The sequence below is a fragment of the Cannabis sativa genome, chromosome 3 (genome assembly GCF_029168945.1).
Source record: "Cannabis sativa cultivar Pink pepper isolate KNU-18-1 chromosome 3, ASM2916894v1, whole genome shotgun sequence".
Lineage (NCBI taxonomy): Eukaryota > Viridiplantae > Streptophyta > Magnoliopsida > Rosales > Cannabaceae > Cannabis > Cannabis sativa.
Window position 1 is genome coordinate 50,227,295 of NC_083603.1, and position 14,749 is coordinate 50,242,043.

Here is a 14,749-nt window from a genome sequence, read left to right on the forward strand (position 1 = left end):
ACAACAGTATACAATATTTTTTAATTGTCGAAAATATTCATAAATGTAAATAATATGGATCATTAAGTGAAAAATAATGTGATTACAAATTTTGTTAAATCTGGTTTGAAGATAAAAGGAAGTGATTGAATGAATTGCCCACAAAAAAAATCCGTACGACTTTTTTTTTCTTTTTTTTTTTAAAAAAAAAAATATGGATTGCCCCTACAAACAAACTTTTGAACCAAAATCTTAACTTAGAACCTATTCTGTATTCTTGAATGTACCCTTTTGTTTGGTACTTATTCTTTTATCTATATTTTTTTAAAGGGAAATTCGACACTAAAATGTATTCACCTATTGTAACACCTAATTATTGTCCCCCATTAGTAGCCAACCAACCCCAACTAAACCAACTCCCCCATAAAAAAGAAAAATTTTAAAAAACACAATATGGAGCCAGTACTACATTCTGTGCACAAATTCACGATTTTCCATATTTCCTAGTATGGGAGGACACAAAGCTTAGATAGTCATCATATCTGATTTTAAGGAGGTTTGCTGGTAAGAGGCAAAAAAACTACAAGAAAGATTTTGAGAATATGGTAATTTAGTTTTAAATTTATCCAAGTAAATAATTTACAGTTAAAAGAACGCAGCATCATTATTGGTTATAGTATCATCATTCTCCAGCAATGATTGACTAGAATGCTGCCATGGCAAGAAAATAGGTCCCATCAAGTTTCTGTATGTATGTATGTATTTATGACTAGCGTTTAACCAGGGAGCACTAAAATGGTATAAAAAACATAACATCTCACCCAAGAAGCCAATAATAACGAGAATAAAAAACTCACATTCACATTCGGGTTAAGGCTTAAGCCAGAAAGCTATTATTTTTTAGAACACTCATTTGAAGAACAAAGCATTTTGTTGCTTTCATTGACAAGTTTGAAGTACACCACTACAACAAATCTTATTAAGAAAGAGGCTGGAAAACATAAATTCAAATCAAGTAAATGTAGCCATTTTTTCTGCATTTGAAAGTCAGAATATTCCTGCTATAGTTGCCTGAACTATTAAGGCCAAAGAGAGACACATAAACTCATCATTATGCACTTCAATTTTCCGGATTTGCTTGTTTTCGAGCCTCTTCTCGCATCACTGCTCTAGTATATATTTCATAGCAACAGCCTGAAACAAACATCATATTACATGTGAGAGATTGAAAGTTTGTTTTTGTTTTTTTGCTGGAAATGTGAGGTTGAAAGTTGCAACATGCAATGAAGTGGATAAAAAAGGTTTCGAGTAGCTAAAAAGAATTTGGAAACGGTTCCTCTATTGGGTATATCCTCTTATACCCTCACATCTTTCTATTTACTCTTAATTTTCTTGTTGTCTTTTAATGCCATGGGTGGAGGAAAACATGTGTACTTTAGATTATCAACTTATATTAATTGCAAAGAGGAAAAAGGATATTTTATCTCAAACAAGTTAACTTCTTTGTGAAAGCTTATTAATGATCCAGTAAAGTTGTTGTCACAGATGAATACTCAATTGCGAGTATTACACATTTATGCACAATGAATCTAAGTTACAAATCTTCTTTTTCCTCACTTTCATTCTTTGATCTATTGCAACCTTAACAGATGATCACAGATTGTGCCTCTAACACCACAGATGCTATTACTGTACACTACTAGGGCCAATTGCAGTATTCCATCACATTTTCCAAACTTTTTTTTTTTTACATTTTCCAAACTTTAATGAATCTGAATTGTTCCAAAGATCACTACCACAATCGTGTTGAACCATCTCAAGTTTATTTCCTTTCTATGGCACCCACTCTTGTTGGTTCTATAATACCTCTATCCAAAAAAGTTTCCTAAAGCCTAAAAATCATGGAAGCACAACAAGTTCAGGCCAGCCATTGGCATGGACCACCAAATTATATTCTTCAAAAGAAAGAATAATGGCATTGGCTCTGCTAAATTTTACATTAACAACAAAACCAAGATACTAAGTTAGAATTCTAGCAAAAACACAAAATAAAAAACATTACCTGCTACAACAACTATAGTGAGTACATCTCCCACTCTCATAAGTCGCCTCACATTAGGCTTATGTGACTTGAATCGCTTTAAAGATGGGTCCTCAGCCAAGAGCTGCAGAAAATTCAGCTTAAAATTATGAGCTAATAAAACCCCAAAAGCAAATCGATACCCAAGTTAGCCGGCGATAATGTTATAACATTCTAAAATCAAAATCAAAGGTGAAAAAATAAATCCTAATTTTTCCATTTGGGCTAAATATATTCCCTAAACTAGTAAAATGAAAGCTTTATAGGAAACCCACAAACTGGAAAACTTCATCCGTTTTCTCTTTACAAAGATATGAAATTCTTTCGAAGAGAACCCAGAATGAATTAGCTAAAATAGACAATGAGAGAGAGAGAGAGAGAGAGAGAGAGAGAGATCTCACAGCTAGTTTGCGCTTTCCTGGTTCTACATGAAATTGGCGACGCGAGAGGGAAAGGGCATTGTTTCTTGCTCCCTGAATGTTGAAAGGAAAGATTTAGAACCAGCAAGAGAGAGAGAGAACCTGAAAGTGAGACCGCAATTGAGAGCCAACAGCAGTTTTGTTGAGGATGAAAGCCATGATTGGTGAAGGGTTAAGGTGTGGGGCGAGCGAGAGAGAAAGAGAAGATCAATCAAGAGAGCGTCGCAGTACCGAAATGAGTTCAACTTCAACCGCTGTGATTGGCACTGGCTGCCAAATTTTTGTCATACGCTAGGGCGTGTATATACGACATGTCGTTTCAGGTAAAATGTTATTTTTAATGTAATTTCTTTTGTTTTCTTCCTTGTGTCTCACTTCGGATGAAACTATTTTTCATGCTTTAGTTGGGTGTGTTTATGCTCGAGCTTGCTGGAATAGGACAAGTGTGGATGTTCGCAGCGACATAGATGTTAACTTCAGCAACTGGTTGTTGGTGCTGCAATGCTGTGGAAGAGATGGTGAGTTGGAGGAGGCGGCTATGGTCAGCTGGGTCATTTAGTGTGCCAGAAATGACTTTGTTTGGCAGCAAAAAAATTAGATTGCTGCAAATGTGGTTACATCTGCAAGAAATCTACTTGATCAGTTCAAAGACGGTCAAAAAAGAAATTCTTCAAAAAAGATCAAGATTAATGTTGATGACGCTTTATTTGAGCATGAAGGCAGGTTTGGGGTTAGTTATGTAGCTCGTGACAACCATGGCCATGTGGTGGAAGCTTTCAATCGGGGTCATTTGGGGAGTGTTCAACTTGAAATTGCTGAGATGGTTGGCATAAAAGAAGCTTTAAGTTGGATTGATCGTCAGTCTTGGGGACAAGTGATTTTGGAGTCAGCTAGCTTGGTCTGCATACAAGCTATTCAAAGTAAAATCTCTATGTCTTCTTCTTTTGGTCTTCTAATGCATGATGTTCGTGTTTTGCTTTTATCTTTAAACAATGTTGAGTTTTGTTTTGTCAAACGATCTGCAAACAAGCTGGCTCACTGCTTAGCCAGAGATTCTTGTTTCTCTCCAAGTTGTGTGCTTCGGTTGGAGGATTGTTCCTCTGAAGCACGTTCTATTGTTATTAATGATTTGATTAGTTAATAAAGTTAGTGAATTTATTCCAAAAACAAATATTAACTAAGAACAACTTTTTTTACAGTAATTATAAATATTTAGGTTGTTAGCTGGCGTTTGGTTAGATATAATGCAATGGAAAAGAAATAATTTTTATTCTATTTGTTTTGTTTGGATACATATTAAGTATTGAAATGTTATTTCAATGGCATGTTCTTTTCACCACTTTTTATTTTGAAATGGGAGGAAAGACCATTCCAATGCATGATGAAAAAAAAAATTAATAATTTTTCTATCAATTTTTTTTTTTTTTACATTTTTTATAAATAATAATATATTTAAAATAAAGAAATACTTGAAACATTAAGACAAAAAAAAATAGAAATGAAAAAAAAAACATTAGACTTAAGTAATTATAATTAAATTTGATCTTTTCTAATATATTTTTTTAATAATATATAGTAATAAATTAAATTAATTAAATAAAAACTTAAAAATAATAAAGAATCTTATACAATTATATAAATAATATAATATATATTATTATATGTTATACATAACATTAATAATCACTTAAATTTTTATAAAAAACTACTATGATTAATTTTTTTTTAAAAAAAATTATAAAATAGAATAAGACTAATTTAATCAATTAATCAATGAAAAATAAATATAAATTTTGAGACAAACTAAATGACAGAAGAAAAAAATTACTTTTAATGTGAGATTATTAAAAAAACTAAATTTAGTTAAATAATATATTTTCTTATAGTATATTATTCTCAAAGAATTAAAAAAATACAAAGAAAAACTTATGCAAAGCCACTTACACTTTTTATATACTCCCTTTATATTAATATATAAATATAGAAAAAAAATATATATATATAAAAACTATAAAAAAGTGCCTACACTCACTCAGTATTGATCCTGAGTTGAAATGAGACATAGATAAAAGAAAAATTAGACTCTTACTATAAAGATAAATAGTATTTTTAAAAATTAAAAAAAAAATATATATTTTTCAAAAGAGATAATTACACCACATACTAAAATTTATAACTTTTTTATTTTTATATTGTGGGGCGAATTTTTTTTAAAAAAAATACTGTGTACTTTGTTAAGTTTTCACTGTTATTCTACGATTATTTTTTAGTTGTTCCACTATTGTTTTTAGTTGTTCTGTTTTGTTTTTCACTGTTGTTTTATAAAAATACAGTATTTTTGAAAAAAATTCCGTATAATAGTATTTTTGTAAAAGTTAATCCAAATTCTAATATATTTGTAAGATTCATTTTTTGAAAGATATTTTTTTTATTTAGGCTCTTAAAATAAATAGGTCTTAGGCGCAAACTTAACGTGCTTATGCTTAGACCGATCCTACCTACACTTTTTATGTGCTTTCCCTTATATTAATGTAAGATTGCAAGAGAAATATTAACAATACCCAAAGTATCCTATTTATTGGTATAATGAAGTACGTAAATAATTTAATAAAAAATTACTAATTAGTGTTAAGAAATAGAATGACCTTTTTTTTTTTTAATTATTTTCATTTTTGGAAACGGAATTATATAGAGTATTGCTACGGTCCCGTTTTAGTACAACACCACAATCTCTGACAAACGACATTAGGAGGAATGCCATCGTGGCATAGGGAAGTGTTAAAGGATCCCATGTGGCATAAGGAGGGCCATTTGTTTGCTACTGTTATGGAGTGAAGCTTGGATTTCCACGTTAAGCATATAACTAGTTTTTGTACCTTATGAAAGAAAGAAAGAAAGAAAATATGCATTTCTTTTTTCCATTCCTAAGTTCAAACAAAACATAAAACATTTGCATGTTAATTGCTAAAGGTATTCTTTTGTTTTCACAAAACTAATGGCATTAAGAGGAGCAGGTGCTATTTCTGCATTAGCCAAAAGAACCAAAAACAACCCATCTCTCCTCTCAATTTCTCATTCTCTCACACCCAAATCACATCTGATCTCTCCTTTGAAATTCACCCCAATTTCTGTATTCCAATCAAGTAAGTTCAAGTTGCTCATTCTCTCAATTGGGTAGCAGTTAGTTTGGATAAATATGGTTATATTTTCATTTTTTTTTTCTCTTTTTGGGTTTGTTAGGACCCAATTGGGGAATTCGGGCAGTGAGTGAAGTTGCTTCAAACCCTTTAAGTTCCAAGAAAGAAGATGAAGAATCTTCTTCACCAGAGAATTGGAGAATCAAAATGCTCTATGATGGAGACTGTCCACTTTGCATGAGGGAGGTTTGTACTTTGCGCCTTCAAAAACCCAAAAAACAAATTCATTTTATTTGTTGTTGATGATGATTCTCTGTGTGAAATTAAGGTGATTGTATTGTTAATTAGGTGAATATGCTTAGGGAGAGGAATAAAAGTTATGGCACCATCAAATTTGTTGACATTTGTTCAGAGGATTACTCTCCACAGGAGAATCAGGGACTTGACTTTGAAACTGTAAGTGACCAAGAATTGAAACTCAAGCTATTATCATATCACATGTTATTTGTGTACTGATCATAATATCCCATGGAGATAAACTCTATAAATATTAACATTGTCTTATTTGTTTAGGCAATGGGAAAGATTCATGCAATTCTCTCTGATGGAACAGTAGTCACAGATGTTGAAGTAAGTCTCTCTTGTTACCTTAAAAGTCATTTGAGTTTTTGCACAAAATTACAAAGCTATAGAGGTTAAATTTTGAAACAGAATAGCTACAATTGTTGTTTTGAAAATGCATCTATTCATTTTTCAATCTAATATTTAAAACTTCACCAGGCATTTAGAAAACTATATGAAGAAGTTGGGCTTGGATGGGTTTATGCCATAACCAAATATGAACCTGTAAGTTACTTTCGTTCTAAGTATATAATAGTCTTGCATAGACTTTTACACCTGGTTTATCTTGGTTTTGTGGCTAATGTTATAAAGTATCATTTTTTTAGATAGGGAAGATAGCTGATGCTGTATATGGTGTTTGGGCTAAGTATCGTCTTCCGATCACGGGTACATTAAATTGTCTAAACATTATTATTCCATCACATAGACTAGTTCCTTTTCTTCAATTTATGTTTACAAGTATGTCTCCTGGTTTTGATTTTAGGGCGACCGCCTCTAGAACAAATAATGGAAGCACGGCGAAAGAACAAGGTTAGGCATATTAAGATTTTCCTTTTCTTGCTCTTTGAAGTTTGATTGCACTATTGAAGAAAACAGCCCTTCTTATTTGAAATGCTTAACAGTTTGAAATTCTCATTTCAGGGTGAAGTATGTAAAGACAACAACTCTTGTAAGATGTGAGCTTATACCATAGAAAAAGGCATGGATTTTTCTCTCTTGATTTTCAGGCTTGTAGTTTCTCTACAATACACATCTGGTTATAGAAATGTAAATGCAATTCTAAGCTTATGAATACACATTGAATAAATCTCATGATTTCTTTCAAATAAAATACTTTCCCAGAGAAGTATAACACTAACAAATTCATACTATCACAATCACAGTTCTATTCAAATTTCTTGAAGATTATGTCCACCAAAAGTCTCAACCTCTATTCTTCTCCGCTTTTAGAAATTCGACTAAACCATCAATGTTTTTATATGAGGTTCCACCGGTGCTAATAGCCTTCACAGCAGCCTCTCTCCATTTCAAGGCATTCCTTTTGATCTCTCCGCTCTTCTCTCCTCCCATCACTTCTCTCACACTTCTCTCTATCTCTCCTCTCATCACAATCCCTTCATCATTTCTCTTGGCCCACACTCCGACCCCCCACACCTCCTCCACAAACTTTGCATTCATCGGCTGGTCGCTCCACTGTGGCACCCCGACCATAGGCACAGCGAGGCTCAGTCCTTCCAATGTCGAGTTCCATCCACAATGTGTCAAGAAGCAACCGACGGCCTGGTGAGCTAACACCTCTAGTTGGTCACACCATGTTACAACTATTCCCGCTTCAGTTTCACCTTCACCTATTGAACTTAGGAACTCTTTAGGGAGTTTCTTCTCAGGCTCTTTTAAAACCCACAGGAATGGCCTCTGGATCGATTTCAAGCCCCATGCAATCTCTTCAACTTGTTTTGCTGAAAGGCTTGCCATGCTTCCAAACGACACGTATATGACCGCGTGTTGTGGTTTCGTGTCAAGCCATCTTAAGCACTTGTAGCTTGTTGGTTTCCATAGACTGGCTCCGTAGCTTGTGTCTCCTTTGATTTGTTGGTCTAGATAGGCTGATGGCACCATTGGACCAACCATTTTTAAGGGCCAAAGTCCTACCATGGCTTCCATCAGCTTTTGTCAACAGAAACAGCCAAATGAGAATTATGTGTTTACATATAATATAGAGTGATTGTTAAATATTAACATTTGGTTCGATAGTGTTAATTATTTATCTATTTTTTCACTCACACACTTAAAAAGTGGCATACTTTAATTTATATATTGCATAATTTATTACCCTTTTGTCCATACATGAAAAATTAAGGTAAAACTATGAGAAAACACCCATGCTTGTTAATAAACGATCAATTTTTTACATATAACTACGAGGACAAAAAATAAGAGTCTACATAAAAGGAGAGAAAACTTTGCAATGAATGAATGCTTATCTGTCCTTGATGTGAAAGATCATGTTAAATAATTTATAATTATTAATTTGTAATTTTTTTTAACCCCCATTTTCTTACTCTTTCTACATTACCAGATATTTTCAGGAAAAAAAATAATAATAATAAACTACAGAGCAAAATCTTTAAAGTCATCTATCAACAACCACAGTTTCCTTTTGCCAATATAATTTATTTCTTTTAAATATCATATAAATGTTGTTCTTCTATTATTATATAAAGGTATACAAGTGTAAGAAGTACCTCAGTTTCTAGCTCTTGGAAACTATTACAAAACGCCCAATCAATACCATCTAATAACTGAAACATTTCCATTATGAGAGCCAAATAAGGAGATAGATCGCCAGGCTGAGCTAGAAAACTGGGCATCTCAGAAAACCCAAGTGGAGGAAGTCCAGACATTTTGATAGTAGAAATTACTTTTCCCTTCTCAACAGGAAACGACAATTCCCCACGATTTAAACGACAATACAAGGAACACACAGAAGCTGAGTTTGTCATGAAAACGACACCAACAATACCGAACTGTCTAACCACATCAATCACCCAAGTAAGCATACAGTCATAAACGACACAAGTCACAGGACAATCTGTCTCACTAAACTTCATAATAAGCTCTGTTAGAGTCTTTGACCCCATGGCTCTAAATGACTCCAAGTAGGCTTCTAAGCTCGAAGCTAGCTCGAATCCGCCACCATCATAGCCGTCCGATATGGGTTCAAATCCAACCGCTGTGGTAGTGGTGGTGGTGTTGGTGGTTATGGATTTGAGAGTGTAATGGGTGGTTGCTAGAGTGGCCTTTAGGCCTTTGGAAGCTAAGATTTTAGCAAATTGGAGAAGTGGGTTTATGTGACCTTGAGCTGGATATGTGACCACAACTACGTGGGGCACATTGCCTCTTCCTTGGTTCATTTTTTTTCTTCTTCCAAATCTCGGAGAGAGTTTTTATTTTATTTTTATCTTTGTTTTGTTTTGAAGAAGTGAAGAGAAACAAGGGAGATGTTTTAGTAAAGTAGTTTACGTGGGGTTATGTCTAGGTAAAGGGGACACATTGAAGAAAGAAACAAAAAAATAAGAAAAAGAGAAAATGATGATAGTAAGTTTGTATAGTTATAACATAATGCGATGGCAATATAAGAGCATTATTTGTGGCATCTTCATTCTAAAATACTCTAATGTTATGCAACACTACAAATTAACACAATAGTCTCAAACAATATTTAATATTTTTTTTTTAACTTTTAAGAGTATTAAATTATTTAATTTTTTTAAAAAATTACTCATATGTCGTTCTTTCACAACAACAACTGCCTTGATAATTTATTTCAATGCTAAAGCTAGGGGTGTTCGTCAAACCGCTCAAACTGCCCGCACGGCAAAAAAAAATGCGGGTTAAAATTCTTTGCGGTGCGGTCACGGTTTGAATTTTTCTTAAACCACGTGGTGCAGTGCAGTTTGCAGTTTTGAATTGTTAATGTACGGTTCAAACCGCAGCGTACCGCACATTATAAAAATACTAATTTTTATATTTATTTAGGTCTAATATGCGAATGTCCAACCCAAAATCCACTAATTATTATATTATTGAAACTTAATTTTTTTTTCATATTTATTTTCAAGCTTTATGGTAATTTTAACAAGTGTTTCTCAAGCTTTGTTGTATTTGTAGTAGTTTAATTATTGGTGATAGTCCAACCCGCAAAAACCGCACTGCACTGTACTATTTTTTGCGGTGCGGTTTCCGCAGTTTTTTAGTTTCGATGTGTGGGTGTGGTTTGGGAAATTAGAAAAACCGCATGTGCAGGTTTGTTTGAAAAAATGGTCAAAAACTGCACCACCCCCACAGAAAAAACCCCTAGCTAAAGCATTCGACAAACGTGGTTCTTTATTTGACAGCACCTGCCAAGCATTCGAAGAGTCTAATGCATTGGACTTGCCCTAATCTACAGTTATGGTACCCATTAGGAGTGAGCAACGGTCGGTTTGATTGGTTTTTTACACACAAAAAATCTAAAATTCGGTTTTCGATTTTCATGGTCATAATCCGAAAAATCGACCGACCAGTATATAAATGTAAAAAAAACTGACCGTTTTAATTCACGTTACCGACCAAACCGAGCTTCATTTTTTTTTAAAAAAATAAGTCTTTAAATTTTCTATAATTATTTAAAAACTAAAAAAAAAATTAGAGTATTGTATCATATATTATATAATTTAAGAACAAAACTTTCTTAGTTAAATAAATAATGTAAAATAATTTTTTTTAAAATTTGCTCAAATTATTTGTGCTACTAATATGGTAATGAATGGGAAATTTGACAATATATGCTTCAAAATAGCATATATTGTTTTAATATACTAGGTAAAAAAAATAAAAAAAATACTCTCCAATTAATTTTAATCCCAACATTACCCTCCCCATTTCAAACTTTCACTCTCCCTCTAACTCTCAGTTCTCTCTCTCTCTCTCTCACTCTCTCTCTCTCTCTCTCTCTCTCTCTCTCTCTCTCTCTCTCTCTCTCTCTCTCTCTCTCTCTCTCAAACCAGACAGCCCACTCACCCCACTCACCGGACCACCTCACGGACCACCCCTCACTCACCGGACCACCCACGACACCCACCCCATTTCTTCTCCACTGACGGACCACCCCCTCACCACCCGACCCCAGACGACCAGAGGAAATCGCGAAACCCATCTCAGACGACATCGCGAACTCTTCGAAGAAGAAATCGTGAAACCCCAGACGACCAGCAGAAGATATCGCTAGCACCGGAGACGAGATCGAGAAACCCCATTTCGCGACACCCCCAAACGAAACCCAGATCCAAAACAATAAAAAAAGGTATTTTTCTAAACTTTTTTGTTGTTTCATTACTTTTTAATTATTTGTGCTTCATTTTAAAGTAATGTAGTTAGTTTATGTTCAATTTGTTTGATTTCGTTTGAATTTCATTGTTTTGGTATATTTTCTGGTTTTTGTGCAAAATTTGCGACGTATCGCGACTATGTTCACGACATAACGCGATATCGTCTAGAAAAGTTGGGGATTTTCTGATAACCGTGGTTTTCACGACGTGTTGGCGATATACTAGCGACATAATTCGCGATATTGCATTTAGTACGTTACTTTCATGATTTTTATCGACTTGTATGTGTGTTTGGCGACATGTTTGCGATATATTAGCGATATATAACAGTTATACATAGGACTAGTTTTTCATCCTCCTTTTGTGTTTAGCGATTCATTAGCGATATATTAGCGACATATTTGGCGATTTGATTAGGATTATGTTTCACGATGTATAGCGACATACTGCGACATGTTTCGCGACATACTTCTAACAAATTTGTTGACAATTTTGCAGATGGCTCCTGAACTTAAACTTCCAATTTCCTCTCATTTCACGGGACGTCTTACCTATCGGGGTACAGATAGGTTCAGATATATCAAGGCCAAGTTTACTGAGATGGATTTGGTTGACACAGTGAAGGCTAGTCCTTTCGGACACTTTTGGGAAGCTGGAGAGTTGACTTTCTCCGGCGCGTTGGTCCACAGCCTCCTCTTACAAAAAATGAAAGTGGACACAGAAAAGGAGGATGAGGTTTGGTTTCATGTAGGGAGAAATGACATGAGATTCGGACGGATAGAGTTTGGACTCATTACTGGCTTACCTATGGGTAGTGCCCCTACAGACGAGGAAATACACGCCAAGTCCAACGACCATCTAGTTCGGACTTATTTTGAAGGGAAGAGTTCTGTTCAGTTGGACTCCCTTATGCTCCAACTTGAGAGGTGCGAAGATAAAGATGATGCCTACAAGCTTGGACTGATCGCTTTCATTGAAGGTGTATTAGTATCAAAGGAGGGCAATGTCCAAGTTTGGCCTGAGATGTTGAAGTTTGTTAACGATCTCGAATTCTTCTTTAAGTATCCGTGGGGCGAGCGCGCTTTTCGTAAGCTGATGGAGACATTAGGAAAGAATATGCAACATTACAAGGATAATGTTGACAAGAAGAAGGGGAAGAAGATTGCTCAGGAGGCAAAGTACACTGTTAGTGGCTATGTACCTGCCTTTCAGTACTGGGCATACGAAGCAATTGAGAAGTTGGGGAAGAAGTATGCCCACTGCAACGGGACCAAGTTCCCCAGAATGTTGAGCTGGAAAACACCGGAGGGCCAACGGAAACAAGATGTTAAGGCAACCGACATTGCACTGTTATTCAACAGTCGGGTATGTTTCTTTACTGTTCTGTATTTTTTTTTAAATTTATTGAAAATGAACATTTGCGACATTGTTCGCGATATGTTAGCGACATTATGCGATGTCGCAAAAGAAATTGCTGCATCGCTTATCGCGACATATGTCGCGACATGTTATCGACATGTAGCGACATTGTGCTGCTTTTTGCGATTATCATAATTTTTGACTTCTTTTCACAGTTTTTAATTATTCTGTGTTTTCTTTTTTGTTTCAGTTGGTGGTGAAGAAGTGCTTATTTCCCCGGCCCAGTGAAGAGGCATACTTCAAGAGTATTAATGAGGGTAAAGCCCCTCTTTGCTTTGAGATGGATGTAGAACAAACGGTAGACGTTGATGGTACATAGGAGTCTGTGTTTGAAACTCAAGCGAAGACCATCAACGAGGCCGTGACAAAGGCAAATTTAGTTCCACCACCACCGGCACCTGAAGTACACGAGTCATCTACTTCAGCAGGTCCTTCTGCTCTAACCAGTACAACTGTGGACACTGACCTTGTAAAGAGGTTGGATAGCATTGAGGCCCGGCTGGAGAAGCTTGAGTCCCAGCAGGAAGCCGTCATGTTGGCACAGACGGGGTTAGTAAATAGCCATCTCAGTATGAGGCGGTCCTTCACAGAGAGTCAGAAAGATCTGAAGGAGACTCTACTGGCTAAGATGGACGAGTTGATGGCTATGGTAAAAGGAGCGCCCACACCTGGAGAGCCCACACCTGCACCGCAAAATGAGGAACAAGTGGAGAGTGATAACGAAGATGTCTTCCCAGAAGATTGGGAAACAGATGATAACGAGGCACTGTCAACTCCATTGGAAGCAATTATCACGGCCATTGGGGATACACAATCACAGGACGAAGTCCTACTTCTACCTGGACCCCCAGAAAATGTACCATTTGTGAGGAAGAGGAAGCCGCCAAAGTACTTGAACGACTACACTGCGGAAAAGAAAAAGAGGCGAGTTCTTCCAGAGAACGTAGACCCGGAGAGACCAGCAAACCGTAGATTGCTTCGTACGTTCAAGAGGTGGTTGATTGGAGACATTCCCAATGCCCGACCTAGGAATGTGCACACCGGTGTTGGCGATGTCAAGTTCTTCACAACTTTGTTTCTTAGGGCGGAGTGGCTTCACGATGATGTAAGTATTTAATAATTAATTAGTATTTTTGATTTTTTTTGCAACATATATTTTATTGTCGATGTGTTAGCGACAATGTCGCGACATTTTCGCGACATTGTTGCTGATACAGAAGTTTTTTCTTTCTGTTTTATTTGTCGACATGTCGCGACATTTTCACTACATTCTCGCGACATGGTCACATTTTTAGTACGTTCTGTTTAACGACATGTCGCGACATTGTCGCGACACTCGGCAAATTTATCTAACGACATTGTTCGCGACGTTTCGCGACTTTATTTACGACATTGATTAATCTTCTCTTTTTTTTATGCAGCACATAGATGCCATATCACACTTGATGAGGAGGAGACGCCATCATTTTCCAGAGTTGTACCCTCAGCCAGGTGTGATTTTGGACACAACACTTCCACAATTCCTCATAGGCATTTGGAGCTGCCAGACTGGTGACAGAAGTACGTTCGAATGGCCAGATGCAGTGAACAAGTACTATCTGGGTATGGAGAGCCGTTACATGCCATGTTTGAAGGATTTGAACTTCATATACTTCGTCCTGTACTTCGATCATCAGAAACATTGGGTTGTTGTTGAGGTAGATATTGATATGTGGCAGATTCGGGTGTACGATAATGATTTATCATGCACCACCGACGCACAGTTTGATGCCATCATGCTACCTTAGACTGAGTTGTTTCCACATCTGCTGAGGTCTACTGGCTATTATGATCAAGTGAACAACAACATTCTGAATGTGGACTTAGGGGACAGTAGCCAACTCAGATCAATGCATGCTAGACGCATGCCAAGTGAGGTGGTTCCCCAAAGTAAAACAAGGTAATTGTTAATATAGTATATTATTATTTCATTTGCCATTACTCTTTAAATGCAGTTCAGTCTGTAAATGTGTTTGTTGTTAATTTTTCAGTGGTGATTGCGGGGTGTATGCACTTGAGTACATCGAACACCTAATGATGAATCGGTCCTTGGACAACATTACAGACGATAGCATGAGAATGTTCAGAGATCGGTGGTGTGTAGACTTGTTTTATCAGAACTTAACTTGGTGAAATATAATTTACAAGGGTTGTAATTTTTTTGTATTTTAAGAACTCCATTAC

The 14,749-nt window shown here is 35.8% G+C and overlaps 4 protein-coding genes across 4 annotated transcripts; 2 read left to right on the forward strand and 2 right to left on the reverse strand.

Annotated features, from left to right (window-relative positions):
* Positions 1 to 938: 938 nt before the first annotated feature.
* LOC133036146 (succinate dehydrogenase subunit 7B, mitochondrial-like) lies at positions 939 to 2,637 on the reverse strand. Its single transcript, XM_061112641.1, has 4 exons — positions 2,581 to 2,637; positions 2,461 to 2,538; positions 2,042 to 2,144; positions 939 to 1,173 (listed from the first exon to the last, which is right to left on the reverse strand). The coding sequence occupies exons 1-4, from the start codon at positions 2,635 to 2,637 to the stop codon at positions 1,100 to 1,102; spliced, it is 312 nt and encodes a 103-aa protein (XP_060968624.1). The 3' UTR covers positions 939 to 1,099.
* A 2,659-nt stretch (positions 2,638 to 5,296) lies between these two features.
* On the forward strand, positions 5,297 to 7,083 carry LOC115709644 (uncharacterized protein At5g50100, chloroplastic). The gene is made up of 8 exons (XM_030637805.2): positions 5,297 to 5,621; positions 5,719 to 5,861; positions 5,964 to 6,071; positions 6,189 to 6,245; positions 6,396 to 6,461; positions 6,563 to 6,623; positions 6,721 to 6,767; positions 6,879 to 7,083. Exons 1-8 carry the CDS (start codon positions 5,474 to 5,476, stop codon positions 6,915 to 6,917), a joined length of 669 nt encoding a protein of 222 aa, XP_030493665.2. The 5' UTR covers positions 5,297 to 5,473; the 3' UTR covers positions 6,918 to 7,083.
* Positions 6,915 to 9,314, reverse strand: LOC115709637 (UDP-glycosyltransferase 74F2-like). Its single transcript, XM_030637787.2, has 2 exons — positions 8,483 to 9,314; positions 6,915 to 7,904 (listed from the first exon to the last, which is right to left on the reverse strand). The coding sequence occupies exons 1-2, from the start codon at positions 9,149 to 9,151 to the stop codon at positions 7,161 to 7,163; spliced, it is 1,413 nt and encodes a 470-aa protein (XP_030493647.2). The 5' UTR covers positions 9,152 to 9,314; the 3' UTR covers positions 6,915 to 7,160.
* A 2,291-nt stretch (positions 9,315 to 11,605) lies between these two features.
* LOC133036147 (uncharacterized) lies at positions 11,606 to 14,457 on the forward strand. The gene is made up of 4 exons (XM_061112642.1): positions 11,606 to 12,472; positions 12,717 to 12,783; positions 12,868 to 13,631; positions 13,948 to 14,457. The coding sequence occupies exons 1-4, from the start codon at positions 11,606 to 11,608 to the stop codon at positions 14,311 to 14,313; spliced, it is 2,064 nt and encodes a 687-aa protein (XP_060968625.1). The 3' UTR covers positions 14,314 to 14,457.
* The last annotated feature ends 292 nt before the right edge of the window (positions 14,458 to 14,749 follow it).